The 24,326-nt window shown below is 34.1% G+C and overlaps 5 protein-coding genes across 7 annotated transcripts; 1 reads left to right on the plus strand and 4 right to left on the minus strand.

The window, feature by feature from the left end:
* Positions 1 to 1,355: 1,355 nt before the first annotated feature.
* LOC107621265 (uncharacterized) lies at positions 1,356 to 3,960 on the minus strand. Its single transcript, XM_088495170.1, has 4 exons — positions 3,693 to 3,960; positions 3,393 to 3,464; positions 2,299 to 3,278; positions 1,356 to 1,568 (listed from the first exon to the last, which is right to left on the minus strand). The coding sequence occupies exons 1-4, from the start codon at positions 3,958 to 3,960 to the stop codon at positions 1,356 to 1,358; spliced, it is 1,533 nt and encodes a 510-aa protein (XP_088351296.1).
* Positions 3,961 to 6,246: 2,286 nt separating this feature from the next.
* LOC107621264 (uncharacterized) lies at positions 6,247 to 7,467 on the minus strand. Its single transcript, XM_016323298.3, has 3 exons — positions 7,218 to 7,467; positions 6,685 to 6,809; positions 6,247 to 6,453 (listed from the first exon to the last, which is right to left on the minus strand). Exons 1-3 carry the CDS (start codon positions 7,465 to 7,467, stop codon positions 6,247 to 6,249), a joined length of 582 nt encoding a protein of 193 aa, XP_016178784.1.
* Positions 7,468 to 8,350: 883 nt separating this feature from the next.
* LOC107621263 (putative disease resistance RPP13-like protein 1) lies at positions 8,351 to 13,948 on the minus strand. 2 transcript variants are annotated; one of them, XM_088485954.1, is made up of 4 exons: positions 12,548 to 12,677; positions 9,232 to 12,360; positions 8,937 to 9,025; positions 8,351 to 8,767 (listed from the first exon to the last, which is right to left on the minus strand). In XM_088485954.1, exon 2 carries the CDS (start codon positions 12,258 to 12,260, stop codon positions 9,249 to 9,251), a length of 3,012 nt encoding a protein of 1,003 aa, XP_088342080.1. In that variant the 5' UTR covers positions 12,261 to 12,360; positions 12,548 to 12,677; the 3' UTR covers positions 8,351 to 8,767; positions 8,937 to 9,025; positions 9,232 to 9,248. The 2 variants fall into 2 exon arrangements, with proteins under 2 accessions (XP_088342080.1, XP_088342073.1); XM_088485947.1 differs by having other exon boundaries at positions 9,232 to 13,948.
* Positions 13,476 to 14,771, plus strand: LOC107622231 (protein WVD2-like 4). Its single transcript, XM_088485959.1, has 6 exons — positions 13,476 to 13,524; positions 13,612 to 13,686; positions 13,905 to 13,980; positions 14,113 to 14,175; positions 14,280 to 14,390; positions 14,671 to 14,771. The coding sequence occupies exons 1-5, from the start codon at positions 13,481 to 13,483 to the stop codon at positions 14,370 to 14,372; spliced, it is 351 nt and encodes a 116-aa protein (XP_088342085.1). The 5' UTR covers positions 13,476 to 13,480; the 3' UTR covers positions 14,373 to 14,390; positions 14,671 to 14,771.
* A 1,687-nt stretch (positions 14,772 to 16,458) lies between these two features.
* LOC107622230 (putative disease resistance RPP13-like protein 1) lies at positions 16,459 to 23,363 on the minus strand. Of its 2 annotated transcripts, XR_001616138.3 has the most exons (5): positions 23,120 to 23,363; positions 22,988 to 23,038; positions 17,519 to 21,302; positions 17,195 to 17,423; positions 16,459 to 17,055 (listed from the first exon to the last, which is right to left on the minus strand). XR_001616138.3 is itself a non-coding variant. In XM_088485964.1 (4 exons), exon 3 carries the CDS (start codon positions 21,196 to 21,198, stop codon positions 17,536 to 17,538), a length of 3,663 nt encoding a protein of 1,220 aa, XP_088342090.1. In that variant the 5' UTR covers positions 21,199 to 21,302; positions 22,988 to 23,038; positions 23,120 to 23,358; the 3' UTR covers positions 16,459 to 17,423; positions 17,519 to 17,535. The 2 variants fall into 2 exon arrangements, 1 of the variants encoding a protein (XP_088342090.1); XM_088485964.1 differs by having other exon boundaries at positions 16,459 to 17,423; positions 23,120 to 23,358.
* Positions 23,364 to 24,326: the final 963 nt, after the last annotated feature.

Consider the following 24,326-nt stretch of genomic DNA (forward strand, 5'->3'; position numbering starts at 1 on the left):
ATAATTGAAATTAGAAAAGCATATTTTTTTAACTTTAATTTCATATCCACTGCTAACAAAATTGAAGTAGAACAATTTTCAATGTAGTTTAGTTGCGAGCAAAATTTGGACAATAAAAAAAATATAATTGCTACTCTAAACAATTTTTATTATTTTTAATTTTTTATTTTTAAGTCATTAACTTTAAACTATAAATGTCAGAAAAAAATATTCTCATTTAGATTTAAATAATATATTAAAAAATTAAAACTAATAAGATAGAAATTTAAATTGTGTATTTTAGTTCAAATTTAAAAAAATTTGTGATTTTACAAACATAAATTTTAAACGGCACGATTAATGAGTTTTTTAATGTTCATTAAATTTTTTTTGTTAGATAAATTGGACATCTAATTTTAGGCATTATTAAAAAAGAAAGTACAGGAAAACAATACTTTTTTTTAACAAGGTAAACAATAGTTTAAAAAAAAGTTAATTTTAATTTTAAAATTTAAATTTTGAATTAATTAGATATAATCCTTATTTTGAATGGTTACCCATTGTTCGCATCTTTTATTGTTCACCTAACAGGATTATTTATAGAAAAATTTATTTTGAATATTTTTACATGCATAATTGTGTACTTGAAGAACTTCGTGTGAAATTGCCATTTACTAGTTTTGAGTGTGATGTTTTGAAACAATTAAAGTGTATTACTTCACAACTTTATCTAAATGATTGGGTATTTTTTAGGTGTTTTGAAATTTTAATGGAATTTTTGGCAATAAAACTTTCAGTGGAGTTGTTTTTTTTCTTTGTTTCAAGCTAAAGGGGGTTTGAAAAGGGGTTTGGATTAACCTTAATAGTGCTCCGAGCTTTGCTATTTTTAAACTCTATAAGTCATCCTTTAAAGACTTTAAAGAAATGTTTCTTAAATTGAAATCGATAGATGAGAATTTTCCTTTTGATTTGGACGAACATCTCAGTGAAAAGTTTTCTTTGTTTTGGTATTTATAACCACAACACATGTTGGGTCCAGAAGAGATAAGTTCTAGAAATGAGTGTATAATAGGGTATCTGATAGAGGTTGTTGATAGGAAAAATTTAATATTTGTTTTTTATCTGCTTTCATGGGAAGAAGATAGAATATCTGTGGTGAATTATTTCAATAAGAATGTATGAAATATTAAAATGTGTTTGAAGATAAAATGAGTGAATATTTCTGAGACTGTTTTTATATGTTTTGTAGATGGGAAGTATCCAGGTATTTCGACAATGAGCTTAAGAGCTCGTTTGAAGACCAATAATGCTGAAAAGAAGGGTATTATTTTCAAAAAGAGGAAGGCCGATGTCATAAATTTATGTGATGATCTAGTTTAGAAGGAGAGGGAGATTCCCTTAGAAGAGTTTACTGCTTTCGTGAGCAAGCAAAAAAGGCTGCATGGTTTTGCCGAGGATGGAGACGACTCTTCGATGTGGGATAAGAAGTTTCCTTTTATGGTTATTAACTTGTTGCTAACGAGGTATTGCAGGCGTCTTCCGACGTTTCTCTGATTGATGTGGTCGGGGATATTGCCATGGACCAATATCTTCAAGTATGAAACTGAGCTTTAATTAAAGATGCTTGATAATTATGAGTTATATGTCATATAACTTCTATTTTATTTAAGTTCTGGGATTCCATTTGGTTAGTATTGGTCGGAGCTAAGAAGGGAGGCATAGGAAACTTTTGGATAGAAATTTATTATTATGAGTTATATGTTATCTATCTTAATTGCATATGCTTGATAATTATGAGTAATATGTTATATATCTTATGTCGTTTGTTTAAAATTTTCATTTGACCCTTGGCTTTCTCTTAAAATTTGGCCAAGGTTCTGGGTTTGGCTACTGTAATGGTCTCTTTGAATTTTTCTGGACGAAATTCACTCTTTATAACATATAGGTGCACTTGTGGGTAGGGACGGATCCAGAAATGTTATCATGGGGCTAATAATATATATAATATAAAAAAATATATGCAAATAAATTATAATGTAAGATGTATTATAAAAATATACAGATAGAGAATATATATTTAAAGTATAAAAAAATGTGTACTTTTTATTAACGAAGTGGTACTAGTCGATTCTTCATATCATAAAATTCATCGATAAGAGAATCTGTGTCAAATTTTTCAGCAATCTTCTTCTCAATGTAAATCAAAAGACAATTAGCAAGCAATTCATCTTCCATTTTGTTTCTGAGTCTATTCTTCACAATATTCATAGCTGAAAAAGATCTCTCAGTTGTAGCAGTTGAAACAAGGAGAGTTAATACCAAGCGAATCAAACGATCAATCAAAGGATATGTTAAAGACTTTCCTAACTTCGTTAATCCTTGACATAACTCCGAAATTGTGCACAAGTTAGTTAATTCAACATGATTAGGAACATCAAGTTCATAATGTTGAGCTTGCATTCTAATGTGAAATTTCTCTTGGTCACTGAAGTCACCTGGATAAAATCGTTCTACTAATTCACATACTTTGTTGACACTGAAGAACTTATAATTATCTCTGGGATCTAAAGTTGAACTTAAAGTAAGCAATTCCACCATATTATTATTGAATCTTCCATTAAGCTCTGGCAATTGTGTATCAATTACAGCCAGAAATAAATTAACACGGTAATGATACTCCACTGAAATTTGATCAACAATTTTGCGAGTTCGGCCTCTTCTAGGAATATGTAATGCATTCATATCAGGAACTTCAACTTCATGTTTCTCACAAAATAATATAACTTCTTTTATGAAAGCCTCCCAACTTGATTCTCTCATTATTTGGATTAAAGTCTTGGTAGTAGAAACCAGAGTTAAAGCATTCAATATGTCTTGATTTTTTCGTTGCAAAGCTTGACAAAGATCATGACTAACTTCCAAAATATTTCTCATCAAATGCAAAACAAAGACAAATTCAAAGGATGTGATAGCATCATAAGCAGCACTAGCATCACCACGAGTGGAGAAATTACCTTCTTCGGTACTTTTTTCAAGAACTTCACAAGTAGCATCAAACATGCATAACAAGCTACGTACAGAATTCAAATGAGACCCCCATCTAGTATCTCCAGCTCTTTGCAAAGTACCAATTTGATTAAGTTCACTACCTGTCACAATTTGATCATTGGCAATTAAGTTTGCAACATTATTTGCTTGAGCAACCCTTAACTGATCACGACATTTAGCAGAAACAGTCACAACATTCATAATTAGTGTAAGTTTTGAAAAGAATTGATGAACATAACAAACTTCTTTGGCTGCAGAAACAAGTGCTAATTGTAATCGATGAGCAAGATAATGAATGTAATAAGCAAAAGGACAATCTTTAAAAAAAAGAGCTTGCAATCCATTTCATTCACCACGCATATTACTAGCTCCATCGTACCCTTGTCCCCTAAGATTTTGGACATCAAGATTATGACGAGAAAGAACTAATGAAATTTCTGTTTTCAATGTCAAAGAACATGTATCAGAAACATGTATAAGATAAAAAAATCTTTCTTGAACACAACCATGCTTGTCTACAAATCTCAAAACCACAGACATTTGTTTTTGCTTTGACTCATTTCTTACTTCATCAATAATTATACAAAATTTAAAATCACCAATTTCTTCTCGAATTGTTGCACGCACTTTTCTAGTAAAGATACACAATATATCTTTTTGAACACCGAGAGATATATATTGAGCATTTTCAGGAGCACTTTCAAGGACAACATTATTAACATTCTGATTACAGGAAGCTAAAACCTTAATTAACTCAATAAAATTTTCCCTATTCAAAGATCCAGGACTTTCATCATCGCCTTTAAATGCACATGCTTGAAATACAAGCCATCGAATAGCATTAATAGATGTCTTCAACCTTAAACGGTTATTTGTAATAGTTTCATCACTATGCCTATCAAGAACTTTGTCTATATGCTTAGATTGAGCCATTAAATCATCACAAGATTTCACACATAAATTATGGGGAGAATTAGGAATAGAACTCTCGTGACATATAAATGCACAATTTACCCCATTGTTTATTTTCTTCCAATTACTAAACTCTAACTCTAAAAATACATTTTTTCTATCATTGCGAGTACCATAATGTTTACCAAACAAGTAGCAAGGCAAACAATAAGCAGCATATTTTTCTGGTGAATATTCTAACCAACTTGAAAATTTCTTAAACCAAGAAGATTGAAAATATCGATGATGATTGCTATTACCAAAAACTGGATAGCTAATATTTGTTGGTTGGTATGGCCCAGCTATTATGTATACTCTACGAATCTTATCATGTTCATGGACATTATACTGCCAAATTGGACGTCACTTTCCTGGATCCCTTTCTAGTAAAGAGATATCAACATCTCTTTCTAATCTTGGTACTTTGGTTTTATGTTGATGTGTATTTTGAGTAAATTAGAGAGTTCACTTACTTGAACTTCTTGTGAAATAAGATTATAGGGTTGACTTGTTTGAACTCCAACATTATCAGTAGCTTTTCTTTTAAAAATTGCATCAATTTTACTTTGCTTTTTCATCATAAAATGTTCTAATTTCTTTTTACCTGAAAAAAAAAACTCAAATAATTATATACTTACATGAATAAAAAAATTTAAGTATTTTTTATTAATTAAATATCAATAATAATAATTTTTTTACTAAATTACTATCAATTTCATTAAAAAATAAAATAAAAAATAAAAAAATAAATCTCAAAAATAAAATGAATACATTGCGTCCTTGTTCTAATTGATATGAATATATTATATATGATTGAAAATAACACTAGCTACTTACCCTGGGAATGGCAGTAACACTGTGAATCTGTGATAGTGACTTAGTGAGCGCCGCGTGAATCGTGAGGAAACGGGAGAATTAGGAAATAGAATAGAAAACGTGAAGAAAGAGAATTAGTTTTAGGAATTTAAAAAAATTTAAAAACTATTATGTTTTATTTGGATTAGGTTAAGCTTTTGACTACTTTTTTTTTTTTAAAAAACCGGGCCCAGGCCTCCACTTGCCCCCTCCATACATCTGTCCCTGCTTGTGGGTGGAGGTTTGGAAATTGGGATGCTCATTGCTACTTTGGTGAAGCGAGTAACATACCCCCTTAGACTTTCATGTTGTCCTTATTTGATAGTGTTCAGATAATCGGAGTCGTGTAGATATATGGAAGTTACAGCGAACTGATCTTCAAATAACTTTGCAAGCTCCTGGAAACGTGAAATAGAATCTGCAAGCAAATATAAAACCAATCAAATGCAGGACCGTCTAAAAAAAGTAGGAAAACAACGACATAAGGTAAGATCGGAAGTACCGTTTACTATCATTATGGAGCGAAATTTTTTAACGTATTTTTTCGGATCACCCATGCCAACATAGGGAATTAGAGTTATTGGTAACGTAAAGTTCCTAGACAATTTGAAATTCATGACATTTGCCGCGAATGGTCCAATTGTGTTGTCCAATTCATCATCTTCATTGGTTTGTTGATCTCCCTCTGGTTGTTGAGTTTCAGAGACATGCGTTGGATCATAATTTTTTTTCTCGTCATCTATTTGTTCATTGTGATCACCATTATTAGCAATCTGAGTATTGGTTAACTCGGTTATCTGATTTACCATTCTTTGATTTTCTTCTGTCATGCACTAATTAGCCTGTTGTAACTTTGTTACCACATCCGAATGAGCTCGGATGATGTGGGAGAAATTTGGTGAGCCATAGATAGATATGATAATTTTGGGACTTAAAGAAAAAAGGGTTTTTGTTTCTAGGTCCTACGGTAGGCGTCAATTGTTCTTGTGAAGGTTGACTGCTGTATAGCTTGTCCGTCGGTGAATAACTGGGAGTTTTCTATCGTGATGAGTTATACTTCGGTAGCAGGAGAATAAAGAGGTGGACAACTATAAGAGACACTCCAATGCTCAAGTTAGTGAGTGTATAATAAATTTTATTTATTTCAATATATCTTCAAATTTTTATATTTGGAATGAAGTATATACAATTATATTTTTTGAACATTTTACTTAAATGAAAAATAATAGTGTTTTAGGATGTTATGATACGTTTTGATATTTGGTTGTTTAATAACTAACTTATAATGTTTATAACCAAATTATTATGTATAATCGAGTTATAACGGTCACATCAATTAGACATTAGGGTTCAGTCGTTGAGTTAGCAAGAAAAACCTAATTGAATAACTTAAATTATTATAAGATAAAAAAATTAAAGATCTTTCCAAACATTAAAGTCGGTACTTGAGACATTATAACTTATAACATTGTCTTGACATCCTAAGAAAAATGTACTCCGAATATGATCTATGTTCTTTATTGCGTGGGCTGTCCCACTAGGGCTAGCAGCTACAATAATGTCATCAGACCCAATGGTCACTTCACCATAACGTTTATGAGGAACCTTGTTATTCTCCAACTACAAAAGCATTACAACTTACAAGTCAGTCAAGTCATTTGTATAGATGCAATTGAATTTATACATAGTTAACAAACTAGATGATGTATGATATGTGAACTATTATCATGGATAAGAAATGAGGAGTAATAGAACATGGGTGCAATATATATAAACTTAATTTCACATACATATTTATGATGTATGGCCGAACAAATATATATAGTACTCAAAATTAATGGAGAAACTTACCCTATATCTTGTCATAGCACCCCAAATAACAAGTGTCTCGTTACAATCATGGTGTCTATGATTTCCTCTTAACTTTCCTGGTCGGATTTCTCCTGCATGAATTGAAGCACAAGTGATAGCTCCACCTAAAAAGTTAGAGAAAGTATAGAGAAATAAGTTTTAGTGAGTTAATATCAGTCCATTCTAATTTTTAAGTTTATAATTTAGAATTTAGTGTTAACAATTTATAATTTATGGTCTAAATTTTAGGATAAAAATAATTTTAAAAAATTAGCTAATATAAACTAAAAACCGATAATTACTTAATATTACTCGAAAAATTATATTTCTATTTTAAGTGTATATTTGATTATTCTAATACGATATATTTGATTGTTCTAGTATTTGATTATTTAGTTGAAAAAATATATAAATTAATCTATATAAAAATACAAATATACATAAATATATGATGACTAATTTAATAATTAACTTTTTTACATATATTACTTTCAAATAACAATAGATAAAAAGATTTATGAAAAATTAAAGACCTGAAATACCAGAAGCAGAGGCAAGAGACAATGGATCCAGTAGCCAACCACACTCATCTTTCAGAATATTGGAAGGAATTCCAGATCGAAATCTGAGCAAGTTGGCGTTAATATCATGTATGGTAGTCCAATGCAGGGAAGAGGAAGAAGCTTTGAAAGCAGTGTGGAAATGGAGGGAGATCCACGTGAAGAAGAGGAATATGGTGAGAACAAATGGAAGAGAGAGAGGTCTTTGGAGGAACTGAAGCATAGATGCAACGTGTGATAATGCTATTTTATTTGTTTTGAAATGTACATCATTAAATCAGATTCACTTTCTTATAACTCAATTATGGATTACTAAGTTTAGTTCTTTTTATAAATTAGTGTATATACATATGTTTGTGTAATTTTGTAATTTTAGTTTTGAGTTAAACTCAGAGTAATCATTGAGATTGACCATATATATATATATATTAAAATAAGAGATCTAAATTATAACAATTATGTCTTTAGAGATTAACCGATGTATTTTTGTTAATTTCTAAAATATTATTGGTGTAATTGAAATTTCAAAAATTATTTTAGTACATATGTTAAATATGAGTAATCGCTTTGAGTTTTACTCTTTAGTGTTAAAACTTTAGTTATAACTTTAACTTTTTATTTCACCCCATTAATAAACTTTCTCTATTATTTTTTTCTCTCACATAAATAAAGAGGTTTTCTACTTTCTTTATCTTTGTTTTTTCTCAAACGAAAAAAATATAATTCAATTTTTATGAAGAATTTTAATTATACAAAAATGTTGTGAAAAAATAGAAATGAATTATTTCACAATTCGTTTATGATGAATAGTTATTTAAAAAAATAAACATTTAAATTGATTCTTAAAAAACTTTAAATCGATGAATTAAACCCCAATAATAAGGAGCTGCTGTCAACTAATGGAGAAGGTTAGTGAATGCAAGTGGACAGACTATGGCATTCTTCAATATTGTCTTCATCATCATCTTAATCATTCCCTTTTCATTGTTTAACCATTTAAATATTCTGAGTTGCCTATACTTTTCATTTCATTGGTGTTTTTGGCACTCTTATTTCACTACAAATATAACCTTCCAGACCATGAACATGAAAGTCTCGATCTTCAAAAGGGTAGGTTCCAGAAAAACAAACAAGGTATCATTTTACAATGCAATGGTTATGTGACACACTGAGAGCATATGTTGTTTTGAATTAGTCCAATTTGTTCATAGCCACGAATCAATATCCCATCAAAACTAAATTAATCAGTATGAAAATGATCAATATTATGAAGGCAATGAAGGTGGACTTGCGGTATTCATCTGGTGCTTCCTTGCAAACTGGAACGGATGGACCCACCGCAGACATACGAATTGGCTCTGTATGTCATTGAGTTGCTTACCTTGTGATTGGACCAAAACAGTCATGTCCAAGAACAGTTGATGAAGTTCATTGGGGCTCCTCTCTATATCAATCAGCGTGTCATGCCGCTCTTGAATCTCTTGGACTGTGTCCATGATTGTCCCTGCTTGCTCAGTTGCTTTCTGCAAGAAAGTTTCAACCACCAAATATAAATTTTCATAGGAGTAATCAAAGTTAATCCAACATTATAAAGTAGAAATTCCTTCTCAGGTAATATACAAATTTTCATGAAATGATTTTTTTTTAAAAAAAAAAAAGAAGAAGAAAAATGGTTAGTTCAGCCATCCATACCACTTTAGTCATGAGGTTTCCAAATCACTTATGTCCTCAAGAACCTTCCTCTGTTGCAGTTATTATCATTGTCTTGTTTCTGAGAATTCCTGTGAGTATTACAATGATTGAATATTATTGATGCATGAAAAGCAAAATCGTAACTGCACAAGTTATCTCTTGTTGGAAAAGCTGTATGAATGATACAAGACAATAATAAAAATGAAGAATAAAAATATTGTAAAAAGAGAATGAAGAATGAAAAACTAGTGACTAGGCAACACAGAGTAATGTTGTGTGAGATAGAAACAATTACCTGTTAAAGTTGTTGGATTACGAAATCCATCTGGCATCAACTTGAATGGCGGGGATGTGGGAAATTTTGGGCCAAACCTGCGGGTCCTTCTTCTCACACCGTTTCCCCAAAGGGCTTCCATAGATGCTGAGTCGCAACAGAGAGGAAGGCAGCTTTTCTCCGTCAATGTTCTCCATATTGGAACAATGATGAATAGATAATTGTTGGAGGGAGGTGAGGTGGGCAAGTCCCTTGCATTCCAACATCTCCACACTTTTAATGCCATCCAATGTGAGAGACTCAAGGGTGGCAGGCAACCAACCTTCCTTAGGGAGATACTTCACACTCTCACATTCACCTTCAATATGAAGATGAGTAAGCCCATGAAACAGCGATGCTACACAGCTGAGTTGTTTCTCGCAGTAGCTGATGATAAGATATCTCAAGCTACTGTGTGGATCCCCTGTAGCACACAAATCTATCTCTGGGCAACCAAGTAATCTGAGATTTTCTAGCTGAGGTGACACCACGAGAGACTCCATCTTTTCACACTGGCTGATTTCAACACCCACGAGATTTGGAAAGGAATCCAGCGAGAAGGATGTAACCGAATCACAGCTGTTATGTATAGTTAGATCAAGCAACGAGTGGTGTTGGCCTTCCATTTCGAATTCTAATTTTTTGCAATTCCATATCGTCAGCTCTTGTAGTGATGCGGGAATACTACTCACTGGAAACAATACGCGGGATGAACAACCTGAGATGGATAAAGATGTGAGGCAAGTGAGTTGGGTGTGCGCAATGGCCTCCTTCACCGACTCCACTTGATGCTTTCCATTAATTGATAGATTATCCAGCAAAGGAGGTAGCTCCCCAATTCTCACTTTTTTGCTTCCTTCTATGCGTAAAGAGGTAATCGCGGCAGCTCTTGGAACACAACAACTGAGCAGCTTGCAATTCTCAATATCAAGTGATTGCAAAGATGGTAGTTGATTTGGCAAATCTCCGCTCAACATGGGACAATCCCATATGATAAGCTTCCTAAGTCGAGGAAATGCATTGAACTCCAACGAACGCCATTCCTTCCAGCAAGGCATTGACTCAAATATAAGAGTTTCAAGCATTGGAAATGGAGTCTCCATACAAGATGCATCATTTCGGTAAAACTCAGCCCCCACAATAGCAAGCCTTTCAAACTTTGAAATTTCCAGAAGCTTCAAAGAGGGCAGCTGTCCAAGTGAAGGAAGCATACAACAATTCTTGAAATAACCCGAAAAAAAACCGCCGAGTGTTATTTGGGTGATGTTGTGGTAAGAACAATGTCCCAACCAATCTGGAAATGTTGTACCCCTGTAACCACAAATTTGTAGTTGTTTCAAATTACTATGAGGTCGTAACTCTTCAAGTATATCTCTTTCAATTTGAGAATCAACTATATTCTCGTATTTATCTGGCGACCACTTCAAGATCAAAGATTCAATGCCATCCTTATCAAACATTCTTGCCTCCAAAGCTTCGCTGCTATTGACCACATTCTCCAATTTGTCAATCGAAATTGTTTGGTGTAGATTTGCAAGTGCTCCCAATTCATTAATCTTGTTTCCTTCACGCTCCCCAACAATATAGTTGCTTAAAACCTGCAAACTTGTCAATTTGCTCATGCCTTCTGGCATCTCCTGCAAACCAGTCCATCTAATATCAAGGTAACGCAAATTTGTAAGATCTTTCATGCCAACAGGAAGGGCTTTTAGTTTCCTACATCCAACCAGCTTCAATGTCTGTAAATTATACAAGTTGCGAAGTGTATCCGGCAATGTCATGATGCAGGTCCAAGACAAATCCAAGTAACGCAAATGAATCAACTTGCCTATTGAATCAGGCAATGACTCGAGCGGATAGAATTTGAATGACAAAGCCCTCAGGTACTTCAACTTTGACAACAAGATATAAGGTGCATTTTCCATGTTAAATGGAACCTCTCGCTCCAAATTGATTTCAAGAAATGTCCTTGTATGTTTTACTCGGTCACAAACTCCCAAAAGTTTTGAGATTGGATAATTGCCTTTGGCATTATGTGACAAATAGCGAGTTTTAATATCAACCTCAACTGCATTCTCAAACTCTTCAGCCCTGAAATAGAATTCTCCAGCAAATATCATTGCCAAATCATGCACCAGATCATGCATCACAAATATGTTTTCAAGAGTACTATGAGGTTGGAAAAATGATCTCGCAACTAATTCGTCAAAATATTCCTCACCAACTTCTTCTGGAGTCTTTTTTCCTGCTGATTGCAAAAAATTCTCTGCCATCCAAAGCAATATCAATTCCTCTTTGCTAAATTCATAGTCTTTGGGATACAAAGAACAATAAACAAAGCACTCCTTTAAATAAGAAGGAAGATAGTAATAACTGATTTTTAATGCAGGAACAACCTTTATCTTAACATGGGAGAGTTCCCAGATCTCACTCTTCAATAAATGATTCCAATACTTGACATCAGAATTTCCGCGCAATAAGCCTCCAAGGGCTTGAGCTGCCAAGGGCAATCCATCACACTTCTTTACGAGATCTCTGCCAACTTTTCTCAAGGTTGGATTCTCCATAGAACCAGTTGAGAGACGTGCATGTTTTGAAAACACTAACCAACAATCTTCCTCAGACAATAAGCTCAGTTCATAAGGTGAAACAGTTTGCACCACCGAAGCCACTCTTTTACTTCTAGTAGTTATGAGAATTTTACTTCCCTTAACCCCTTTGCGAAAAGGTTTTAGAAGTTTATCCCAATCTTCGTAACTTTCACTCCATACATCGTCCAAGACAACAAAGAACTTCTTCCTTGACAACTTTTCTTTTAAATCATGCTGAAGCAAATTCAAATCTGTCAAGCTGCAAAAACTTTTAGTTATTGCCTCGATTATAGTCTTGGTGACCTTGAAAACATCAAACTCTTCTGACACACAAATCCAAGCTTGAAAATCAAAATTCTCCTTCACTTTGCCATCCTGGTAAACCAATTGGGCCAAAGTAGTCTTTCCTATCCCACCCATGCCCACAATGGGAATCACAGATACATCACTATGACCACCAGTATCATCATCACCATCATCATCCAACAACAGTTTTACTATGGCCTCCTTGTCTTCTTCCCTGCCACATACATCAGATGTTTCAACTAGAGATGTAGTGATCCTCCATGACATGTTCTCCTTAGGAATCTCTCTGAGACCAAGAGTGTCTTTTTGAATCACAAGAGACTCTATCCTATCAATGACTTCCTCCATCCTGTTTGCTACATCCCTATCTTTCAAATTGAGAAAACGAGAGAGGAAGGTACCTGGATCCTTCTGAGTGGCAGCTTTGGTGAAGACTTCATCAAGCAAGTCATCAGCAAGATACATGGCATGTTTGAGACTATCAAGCCAGTCCTTGACAGGTCTCTCCTTGATCTGCTTCTGCTCAGCATCGATGAGAAAGGCTTGAACAGCATAAAGATTAGTCTTCAACCTTTCAATCAGCTTCTGAGTAAGTTTCTTCCCTTTGATCCAGTTAACAACTTCAGGAGAGGACATCCTGTCAAAAACAACACTAAGAACGGAAGACAAAACAGCTTCGGCAGCCATGTTTCTGAAGAGAAGTGATCAGATCTGAAGGAACAAATGGTAAGCAAGTGTTTGACTGCTGGTTGACTGGTTGCAGTAGTTTGTGGTGTTAACTGTGATTTGTGTTGAGTAGTTAAATGTGTTAAGTGTTGAATATTTTTGTAATAAAATAAAATGACTTCTTGCTCTTATTGGTCTTCGACAGATTATTCACATGGCATCCAGTATAGTTTTGATGTATTCACATGCCATATTATATTATATTATACTAAGCAATGCAACCTCCAAAGTTGCTTCTACACCAATCAAATCAACAGCAGCTACTCTTTCTTCAAAGAGAGATAACAGTAATATTGCTGCTACCCCAACAAGCAGCAGCAACAAGCATGCTTCATTACTAAGCTCTGCTGATAAAAGAAGATCTACTCCTTACAAGTCGGTCAATTTTACGCCAATTAGAGAACTTAATAGATTGACTGCATCAGCATGAAGAAATTTGAAAGTGCAAGAGCTAGTGCTGGTTCCTCAAAGGCTTCAAAGGATGCATCATTAACTCCTCTAAGAACACCAACTATGGTTTGTCAGATTCTTTGCCATGTCTTTCACAATCTATATTTCTATGATGTTAAAGTGTTGTTTTTTAAAATGCAGGCTTATATAAGAAGGAAATGCAGATGCATTCTGCATTGACCCCATTAACAGAAAAGAAAAGGTACCTAATTCTAGTAAGTTGTTAATTATGATGTAAAACTGTTTTTTATATCCTGATTGGGTGCATTTGAGTTTTGTTAAACCATAGGAACAAAACTCCTCTTGATTTATCAAGCACAGGCAAAAATACAGCCAGCTCTAAATGGCGCTTGCTCTCAACAGAGTAAGTCATTTCCACTCTGAATGGATTTGGATTGTTTCTATGTTCAAATGTTATCCATGCCAGACGTAATGTAGAGTTTGTCAATAGTTGAAACATGCTATCTTTATTTTCAAGGACCACAAATTTACATAATCTATCTCTGGCTTAAAAAAGTTTTATGGCTTTTTGTGAATACTCATCTTTACATTAGTATTTACAATGTTTCTACTTGAATTCAGAAATAAAATGAGATCCCCAATGATATCCTCACCTTTCAGCTTGAGGACAGAAGAAAGGGCTGCAAGACGAAAGAAGGTTCTGTCATCAATCAAATTTAGTTGTTTATGAGCTTTAATTAAACCTTACTACAAATAAAACTGAAAATTAATTAACTGGGTTACTAAATTGCTTGCCTTTCCTTTCTCTATTGATCTAAATCAATTTCAGAAACTTGAAGAAAAGTTCAATGCCAATGAGGCACAAAAAGTGCAACTCCATACAAAACTCAAGGTTGGTTGACAAGTAAAATTTAATACCTAGTGTCTGTTACTATGAACAATATAGTTCCTCAGTTCAGTTTAGTCACCAAATCATTCAATTCCCTCATTTTGCAGGAAAAAGCAGAGACAGAGATCAGAAAACTTCGCCAAAGCTTTTGCTTCAAAGCAAGGCCACTACCTGATTTTTACAAGGAAAGGAAAGAATAAAACAAGGAAACACAGAAGGTATCTTAAACTGTTTGCAATAATAATATAATCTTCTTTCCCATTTTCTCCTCAAGCTTTGTTTGGTTAACAATATTGTTCTTAATCTCTATGTAGTTCCGGATAATTGAGTCCTTATAAAATCTGATTTGGTTCTTAGAACAATAAAATTCTGTTTTCTGTCTTATTTTCTCTTTCCTTTTTACAAGATCCTGAAAAGAGAAACTAAAAATGAAAATAGAAAATAAAAACGCAAACCAAACACACCCTTAATTTTTCAAATTGGAATTTATACTTTCAGGATCTAGAAACACAATCTGAATCAAGAAAGGCTACTCCTCAGAGTCAGAGACCTTACAATGGCAGTGGCACCAATAAGAATTTCTAGGAAAAGACTCAGCGCCGCACCTTTGCTCATCATCTGAGTACTACTCTTGAGAATACATCACCAAATATTCAGAATGGAAACCTCAAGAATAGGAATCACAAACAATGATTATGCTCCATGATGTAGCAGATGAAAGATCAGTTTAAAATTGTAAATGTAGCTTCAAGGACATGCACCACATTAGGCACCGTTTGTTCTGTTGTATTCTTGGTATATAACACAACATTAGTAACCAACTCTGACTGTTGTTCTTCCTTTTGTTTTTTGTACCCTCAATATATTCAATTGAGCTATTCTTACAATCTTTTTTTTCGTTTTCTTTATAATTTGGAAAGAATAATAAAGTAACGTCTCTAATGAATCACACGGTATACTTTAGAACTTATTTATGCACACTAGGCAATTAAGTAATTTTATAAGGAAATACTTTTTGACCCTTTATCAATAAAAATACAGTTAGACGGAATTCATAATTCGGAATTACATTGCGTCATTTAAAAAACTGCACTTTCTTTCGGCTAATAGAGTTTTTGACAATGTAATTGCTCAAATACTCGAGCTTTCTCCGTGAAAATACTCTCCATCCGATCCTATCCTAAATTTATGTAACTAATAGCTAATGCAACATTCTAATTTATGGGTTATTAGTTTTAATCAATATTACAAATTAAATAAAAGTATCAAAAATAGTTTTCTATATGATATAATATTTATGGAATTTTTTAAAACATAAAACCGTAGCTTAGTGATTTTGAACATCATGCCAAAAAAAAATTTCCACTACTTTGTATTGTACATGTTATATTTTGAAATATCTATCTATCTATTATAATATATATAAAGGAGTAAAGTAACAATTAGGTCCTTAAAGATTTCGACTTCGGACTAATTAGTCCTTAAAGAAAAAAAAGTACCAATTTGATCCTTTAGGATAGCAAATACTGGACACATGATGTCTTTCTATCAATTCATCAACTAAAACTTAACGGTGATACTTATATGTACTGTTAATTACTCTGACATGTCTATCTATGAAAAATAGTCATGTAGATAACAATTTTTGGAACGAAACTTCATTTGTTTGATAGGATTTGTGATAAATAGAGAGCATCTGATAAAGAATATATGAAAACTCAAAAGATAATAAATACTTCACTGTCCAAAATTACATCGTTTTCTTGCTCATGCGACAATAACGAGACATGCACCACTATAAATAACAGAATACATGGACAGTTCGGTTTCGTTTTACACTATTTTATTGAAAGAAGGACATACATGTCCACCGTTTACTATCTTGGATGACCTAATTGATACTCTTTTTTTTTAAAGACTAATTAGTCCAAGGTCAACATTTTCGAGGATCTAATTGTCACTTTAGTCTGTACAAAGACATGCAAATAGTGTTTACATTGAGTAAATAATACGTTTATACAATTGGTTGATGCATTGGTAATATATTCCTATTTTTAATTGCTTCTCTTCTTTGATGGTTTGGGGTGAAAACTTTCAGCTTTTATTGATCCTCAAAGATTTTAGTGTTACTATTCAACTGTTCACTTATCAGAAAGTGGGATAAACATAGTTGTTGCTGCATTATCGACTATTTTTTGTTATTTTTCTAACAAAACATGCAATTCTTAATCGACAATGTACAAGAAAATACAGGAAAAAAAAAAGGATAAAATTGTAGACCATAGGTTTAAGGGCGCAAAACAATTAATCTCATTCCTCCAATATATAAACTCCAAGCAAGGTAATTCAACAATATTTATAGCATGTGATACATGTAAAGAAAATTTTTAAAATCCCAAAAAATAAAATACATGCATTCAAAAGAGATTAGAGTGGCTATTGATGAATTAAACCCCAATAATAAGGATCTGCTGTCAATTAATGGAGAAGGTTAGTGAATGCAAGTGGACAGACAATGGCATTCTTCAAGATTGTCTTCATCATCATCTTAATTCATTCCCTTCTCATTGTTAACCATTAAATATTCTGAATTGTTTAACCCCAATATGATGATGATCAATAAGAAGGACTCTAATCAATATTATGATGGCAATGAAGGTGGACTTCCGGTATTCTTCTGGTGCATCCTTGCAAACTGAAACTGCCGGACCCAAGGCAGATGTACGAATTGGCTCTTGCCACGTGGCTCTCTATGTCATTGAGTTGCTTACCTTGTGATTGGACCAAAACAGCCATGTCCAATAACACTTGATGAAGCTCATTGAGGCTGCTCTCAATATCAATCACTGTGTCCATGATTGGCCCTCGTTGCTCAGTTGCTTTCTGAAAGAAAGTTGCAACCACCACATACAAATTTTCATATTTTGAGTAATCAAAGTTATTCTAAGATTATAAAGTAGATATTCCTTCTCAGGTGATATACAAATTTTAACGAAATGATTTGAAGTTCAGCCATCCATACCACTTTTTTCATTAGGTTTCTTAACCACTTATATGAAGGCAATCATGGTAAGAATTCCATTCTCTGTTTTCTACCCTTATCTCGTCAAGAACCTTCCTATGTTGCAGTTATTATCATTGTCTTAGTTTCTCAGAATTCCTCTGAGTATTACAATGATTGAATATTATTGATGCATCAAAAGCAAAACCGTAACTGCCGAAGTTATCTCTTGTTGGATTCTGAGGAAAAGCTGTATGAATAATACAAGACATTAATAACAATGAAGAATGAAAAACTAGTGACTAGGCAACACAGAATAATGTTGTGTGAGATAGAAAGAATTACCTGTTGAAGTTGTTGGATTACCAAATCCATCTGTCATCAACTTGAATGGCGGGGATGTGGGAAATTTTCGGCCAAACCTGCGGGTCCTTCATCTCACACCGTTTACCCAAAGGGCTTTTAGAGATGCTGAGTCGTAAAAGAGAGGCAGGCAGCTTCTCTCCGTCAATGTTCTCCAAATTGTAACATTTATAAATAGACAATTGTTGGAGGGAGGTGAGGTGGGCAAGTCCCTTGCATTCCAACATCTCCACACTTTCAATGCTCATCAGAGAGAGAGACTCAAGGGTGGCAGGCAACCAACCTTCCTTGGGGAGACACTTCACACTCTCACATTTACCTTCAATCCAAAGATGAGTAAGCCCATGAAATTGCGATGCTACACAGCTGAGTTGTTTCTCGCAGTAGCTGATGGTAAGAGATCTCAAGCTACGCTGTGGATCCCCCGTAGCACACAATTCAATCTCTGGGCAACCAAGTAATGTGAGATGTTCTAGCTGAGGTGATGCCATCCATAGCGTCTGCAGGGATTTCAAACTCCCACAATTCTTTATATATAAAGAACGGAGACATGAAAGAGAGCGTGACACCAACAGAGACTCCATCTTTTCAAACTCGCTTATATAAACACGCACGAGATTTGGAAAGGAATCCAGCGAGAAGGATGTAACCGAATCACAGCTGTTATGCATCCTTAGATTATGCAATGAGTGGTGTTGGCCTTCCATTTGGAATTCTAATTTTTTGCAATCCAATATCCTCAGCTCTTGTAGCGAAGCGGGAATACTACTAACTGGAAACAATACGCGGGATGAACAACCTGAGATGCATAAAGATGTGAGGCAAGTGAGTTGGGTGTGTGCAATGGCCTCCATCACCGACTCCACTTGATGCTTTCCAGTAATTGATAGAATATCCAGCAAAGGAGGTAGCTCCCCAATTCTCACTTCATTTCTTCCTTCTATGCCTAAAGAGGTAATCACAGGAGCTCTTGGAACACAACAACTGAGCTGCTTGCAATGCATAATATGAAGTGATTGCAAAGATGGTAATTGATTTGGCAAATCTCCTCTCAACATGGGACAATCCCTTAGGCTAAGCTCCCTAAGTCGAGGAAATGCATTGAACTCCAATGAAGGCCATTCCTCCCAGCAAGGCATTGACGCAAATTGAAGAGTTTCAAGCATTGGAAATGGAGTCTCCAGACAAGATTCATCGTTTCGGTAAAACTCAGCACCCACAATAGCAAGCCTTTCAAACTTTGAAATTTCCAGGCGCTTCAAAGATGGCAACCGTCCAAGTGAAGGAAGCATACAACAATTCTTGAAATAACCCGAAAGAAGACCGCCCAGTGTTATTTGGGTGATGTTGTGGTAAGAACAATGTCCCAACCAATCTGGAAATGTTGTACCCCTGTAACCCCTAATTTGTAGATGTTTCAAATTACTATGAGGTCGTAACTTTTCAAGTATATCTCTTTCAATTTGGGAATCAATGGTATTCTCATATTCATCTGGCGACCAGTTCAAGAACAAAGATTCAATGCCATCCTTATCAAACATTCTTGCTTCCAACGCTTCGCTGCTATCGACCACATTCTCCAATTTGTCAATCAAAATTGTTTGGTGTAGATTTGCAAGTGCTCCCAATTCATTAATCTTGTTCCCTTCACGCTTCCCAACAACATAGTTGCTTAAAACCTGCAAACTTGTCAATTTGCTCATGCCTTCCGGCATCTCATGCAAACCAGTGAAGCTAATATCAAGGTAACGCAAATTTGTAAGATCTTTCATGCCAGCAGGAAGGGCTTTTAGTTTCTCACATCCAAACAGCTTCAATGTCTGTAAATTGTACAAGTTGCAAAGTGTATCGGGCAATGTCATGATGTCTGTCCAAGACAAATCCAAGTAACGCAAATGAATCAACTCGCCTATTGAATCAGGCAATGACTCAAGAGGAAAGCAACTGAACGACAAAGCCCTCAGGTACTTCAACTTTGACAACAAGATACAAGGTGCGTTTTCCATGTTAAATGGAATCTGTGAATTCAAATTGAGTCCAAGAAATGTCCTTGTGTGTTTTACTCGGTCACAAACTCCCAAAAGTTTTGAGATTGGATAATTGCCTTTGGCATTATGTGACAAATGACGAGTTTTAATATCAACCTCAACTGCATTCTCAAGCTCTTCAGCTCTGAAATAGAATTCTCCAGCAAACATCATTGCCAAATCATGCACCATATCATGCATCACAAAGTTCTTTTCATAAATCTTATGAGGTTGGAAAAATGATCTCGCAATCAATTCATCAAAATATTCATCACCAACTTCTTCTGGAGTCTTTTTTCCTGCTGGTTGCAAAAAATTCTCTGCCATCCATAGCAATATCAATTCATCTTTGCTAAATTCATAGTCTTTGGGATACAAAGAACAATAAACAAAGCACTCCTTTAAATACGAAGGAAGATAGTAATAACTGATTCTTAACGCAGGAACAACCTTTATCTTATCATCGGAGAGTTCCCAGATCTCACTCTTCAATAAATGATTCCAATACTTGATATCAAAATTTCCACGCAATAAGCCTCCAAGGGCTTGAGCTGCCAAGGGCAATCCATCACACTTCTTTACAAGATCTTTGCCGACTTTTTTCAAGGTTGGATTCTCCATAGAACCAGTTGGGAGACGTGCATGTTTTGAAAACACTAACCAACAATCTTCCTCAGACAATAAGCTCAGTTCATAAGGGGAAACAGTTTGCACCACAGAAGCCACTCTTTTACTTCTAGTTGTTATGAGAATTTTACTTCCCTTAACCCCTTTTCGAAAAGGTTTTAGAAGTTTATCCCAATCTTCGTAACTTTCACTCCATACATCGTCCAAGACAACAAAGAACTTTTTCCTTGACAACTTTTCTTTTAAATCATGCTGAAGCAAATTCAAATCTGTCAAGCTGCAAAAACTTTTAGTTATTGCCTCGATTATAGTCTTGGTGACCTTGAAAATATCAAACTCTTCTGACACACAAATCCAAGCTTGAAAATCAAAATTCTCCTTTACTTTGCCATCCTGGTAAACCAATTGGGCCAAAGTAGTCTTTCCTATCCCACCCATGCCCACAATGGGAATCACAGATACATCACTATGACCACCAGTATCATCACCATCATCATCCAACAAGAGTTTTACTATGCCCTCCTTGTCTTTTTCCCTGCCACATACATCAGATGTTTCAACTAGAGATGTAGTGATCCTCCATGACATGTTCTCCTTAGGAATCTCTCTGAGACCAAGAGTGTCTTTTTGAATCACAAGAGACTCTATCCTATCAATGACTTCCTCCATCCTGTTTGCTACATCCCGATCTTGCAAATTGAGAAAACGAGAGAGGAAGGTACCTGGATCCTTCTGAGTGGCAGCTTTGGTGAAGACTTCATCGAGCAAGTCATCAGCAACATATATGGCATGTTTGAGACTATGAAGCCAGTCCTTGACAGGTGTCTCCTTGATCTGCTTCTGCTCAGCATCGATGAGAAAGGCTCGAACAGCATAAAGATTAGTCTTCAACCTTTCAATCAACTTGTGAGTAAGCTTCTTCCCTTTGATCCAGTTAACAACTTCAGGGGAGGACATCCTGTCGAAAACAACACTAAGAACGGAAGACAAAACAGCTTCTGCAGCCATGTTTCTGAAGAGAAGTGATCAGATCTGAAGCAACAAATGGTAAGCAAGTGGTTGACTGCTGGTTGACTGGTTGTAGTAGTTTGTAGTATTGCCTTAACTGTGATCTGTGTTGAGTAGTTAAATGTGTTAGGTGTTGAATAATTTTGTAATAAAATAAAATGATTTCATGCTCTTATTGGTCGTTGACAGATTGTTCACATGGCATCTTGTATAGTTTTGATGTATTCACATGTCATAATCTTTTGTAAACAAGATTAATTTGTTTTAAAAAAATATTCTCTAATAAAATTTATTTGTCTTATGTATATTAAATACTTTATTATAAATATTAGAAAAAACAAAATATTTCACAAAAATAATTTTAAAAGATTTCTAAAATAATAAAAATTTATTAGAATTTCAAGTGTCTTTTTATTTGTATTTTGTAGAAGAATAATTTGAGTATATATTAAAAATATTAATTGTATAATTTTTTCATGATGTATTTTAACAATTTTTAGTATGTATATCCGGATAATGACATAAATACGAGACATAATATATATATTATAAAATATAAAATATTTTTTAAATAAATTATAATAATATTTTAATATTTTATTAATATTAAAATATAAATAATTTTTTAATTTTAAAAATATTTAAAATATTTTTAATTTCATTTTTAAAATTAATCATAAAAAATTATTCTTAACTAGTTCAATTATTAAAAAAAAAAAATTGAAACGATGCATTTTCAAGAGAAAGTAGAGAACCGCTGCCTCTAGAGTCTGAAGCTGCTGCCATCGTTGTTATTGCGCGCTTTCACAGTTGTGTTCCTCACTGTGCCCCCTCACTTCCCTGACCCATCTCACAAACCCCCCTCATCCTTCTCACCACTCTGCAACCCATTTTCTCCCTTCGAATTCATTTTGTTAACTAAGATTTGCACACCAAATGTTTGATGGTTTGCTTCCTATTTTCACTTAGTGTCCGTGTAAACCAAGTGAGTGGGTAGTGTGTCCTATCTGCAAGATTGTTTTTTATTGTTATTTCTACTTCCGAAACAATTGGAAAATTGTTCTTGCATTCTCATTTATTGGGATATTCAAACATTCTTCCTTACACCCGATATATTTCGTTGTGTCTTTACTTCGTTAAAATTATCATATAAAATAATAATACTACTTTTTTTTTTGGATTTCAATACTGTGGAAGATTTGAAAGCAGTTCATGAAATTTCTCGCAAGCTTTTAAGGTCATAAAATTCCGCACTTCAGTCTGAAACTGGTCAGTTACTTCTTCAAATTTTGTCTTGAATTCTTGCATTTGAGTGTAAATACAATCTGGTGTATCTGCTGTTCATGGAGTTGAAAAAATCTTGTACAACTATAGTGATAGTTAATAATAAGCTTGGCCCTCTCTATGGTTCTTGTTTTTGAAGTGTTCCAAGTTCCAACTAAAATGTGATATGTATGAGCAATGGCATTAATTATATAAGTTTTAATGTAATGGTTTGTTGGTTTCAGATTCAACTGCACTTCCAAAAGAATTGGTTGTGCAGTCCTTGTTTTGATACACCATCTTTAAGTTTCTATTTAGGTATATCCTTTTCTTTCTCTGTGCGTTATTGTTCCTATTTGTATTAGGCTCTTTCTCTATTACCCGATGATAATTTTCACTCTAAATGCACCTCGAGTGTGACACATTTATGCCTCCAGTTGATTCCTCTGTATTTCAGTTGTGGTACTCAAACAATAATAATAAACAGATGCATGAAAGAAAAAGAAAGAAAGAGTGAAGGAGAAACCTGCTTGCCAAGCTGAACCATGTTGTCAGCGACTCTGCGAACCTCTTTAGCCTGGAAACAGAGAGAAGAGAGTGTTGATACGAAAATGAAATTGAAATTGAAATTGAAATTGAAATGGGAAGAAAGAGGGACCTTGGCAAGAGTGGTTTGGATGCGGTGGTGCTTGATGAGCTGGGAGACCATGGTTCTGAGCATGGACATTGGGTGACCGGTGGGTCGACCTAGTTTCCGGAACTTAGTCATATTCGCACCACCGTTACTTCTACTCTCAGATTGGGAATCACGGAGTAAAACACAGAGGGGCACGCTTCTGGTCTCGATTTCGCCTTCAATTCAATTTCAATGTTACTTCTACTCTCTGATTTCGGCGTAGGACTCAGTCGGAGATTGGAGCTTTCACTTTTGAAATCAGGTTCAGGGTTTAGCTCACATGTTAGTAAAATTCTTTTATAATAAGAATTTTTTAATATATTTGTTATATATTTACTAAATAAAATATTTAAATTTTTTAATAAAATCTTAGTATGTGAGACACATATATTAACCAAACTTTTTAAATAATAATAAGGATGATGACCCTAGTTAAGAGTTTTCTTTAAAAAAAAATTATATATGTACTATTTTAAATAAAATTGTAACAATTTAATATTTTGCATTTTTTTTATTTTTACCGTCAGTATAACTGAAATTAAAAAAAATTATTTTTTTCTACTTTAATTTCATATTTACTACTAACAAAATTGAAGTAAAAAAAATTTTCAATGTAATTTAGCTGTTAGCGAAATTAGAACACTAAAAAAAATATAATAGCTACTCTAAGATAGAATCGATAGAATTGAAAGCACCGTTTATTATTATTATGAAGGGGAATTTTTTGGCATGTATTTTTAGATTATTCATGTTATCATAGAAAGTCAGAGTTATTTATAACGCAAAGTTTTTAGATAGTTTAAAATTCATGATATCTATTGTAAATGGTCCAACTGCCAATTCATCATCTTCATTGGTTTGTTGATCTTTCACTGGTTATTAAGTTTCAGAGACATGCGTTAGATCAGAATTTCCTTCCTCGTCATCTATTTGTTCATTGTAATCATCATTATTAGCAATCTGAGTATTGGTTAACTCAGTTATCTAATTTGTCATTCTTTGATTTTCTTCTGTCATGCACTAATTAGTTTGTTATAACTTTGTTACCATCCAAAGGAGCTCTCGGATGGTGTGAGAAAATGTTGGATAGCCATAGGTAGATCTGGTAATTTTGGGACCTAAAGAAAAAAGTTTTTGTTTCTAGGCTTCACGGTGGGCGCCAATTATTCTTGTGAAAGTTGGCCGCTGT

Source organism: Arachis ipaensis, chromosome B10 (assembly GCF_059453495.1).
Source record: "Arachis ipaensis isolate K30076 ecotype BB chromosome B10, ASM5945349v1, whole genome shotgun sequence".
Taxonomy (NCBI): Eukaryota; Viridiplantae; Streptophyta; class Magnoliopsida; order Fabales; family Fabaceae; genus Arachis; species Arachis ipaensis.

Bases quoted from the DNA above. Each gene is read 5' to 3' on its own strand.
- LOC107621265 (XM_088495170.1), bottom strand. From the start codon at position 3,960: ATGGCTCAATCTAAGCATATAGACAAAGTTCTTGATAGGCATAGTGAT. The intron at 3,465-3,692 runs GTGTTCAAAAAG...CATTGAAAACAG, and splicing joins TGCTCAATATATATCTCTCG to AAATTTCATTAGTTCTTTCT. The intron at 1,569-2,298 runs GTATTAACTCTC...TCATACTTGAAG, and splicing joins TTGATCGTTTGATTCGCTTG to ATATTGGTCCATGGCAATAT.
- LOC107621263 (XM_088485947.1), bottom strand. From the start codon at position 12,833: ATGGCTGCCGAAGCTGTTTTGTCTTCCGTTCTTAGTGTTGTTTTTGAC.
- LOC107622230 (XM_088485964.1), bottom strand. From the start codon at position 21,198: ATGGCTGCAGAAGCTGTTTTGTCTTCCGTTCTTAGTGTTGTTTTCGAC.
- LOC107622231 (XM_088485959.1), top strand. From the start codon at position 13,481: ATGCAGATGCATTCTGCATTGACCCCATTAACAGAAAAGAAAAG. The intron at 13,525-13,611 runs GTACCTAATTCT...GTTAAACCATAG, and splicing joins CCATTAACAGAAAAGAAAAG to GAACAAAACTCCTCTTGATT. The intron at 13,687-13,904 runs GTAAGTCATTTC...ACTTGAATTCAG, and splicing joins TGGCGCTTGCTCTCAACAGA to AAATAAAATGAGATCCCCAA.
- LOC107621264 (XM_016323298.3), bottom strand. From the start codon at position 7,467: ATGCTTCAGTTCCTCCAAAGACCTCTCTCTCTTCCATTTGTTCTCACC. The intron at 6,810-7,217 runs GTCTTTAATTTT...CTAACTTTTTAG, and splicing joins CTCTGCTTCTGGTATTTCAG to GTGGAGCTATCACTTGTGCT. The intron at 6,454-6,684 runs GTAAGTTTCTCC...ATGCTTTTGTAG, and splicing joins GTGCTATGACAAGATATAGG to TTGGAGAATAACAAGGTTCC.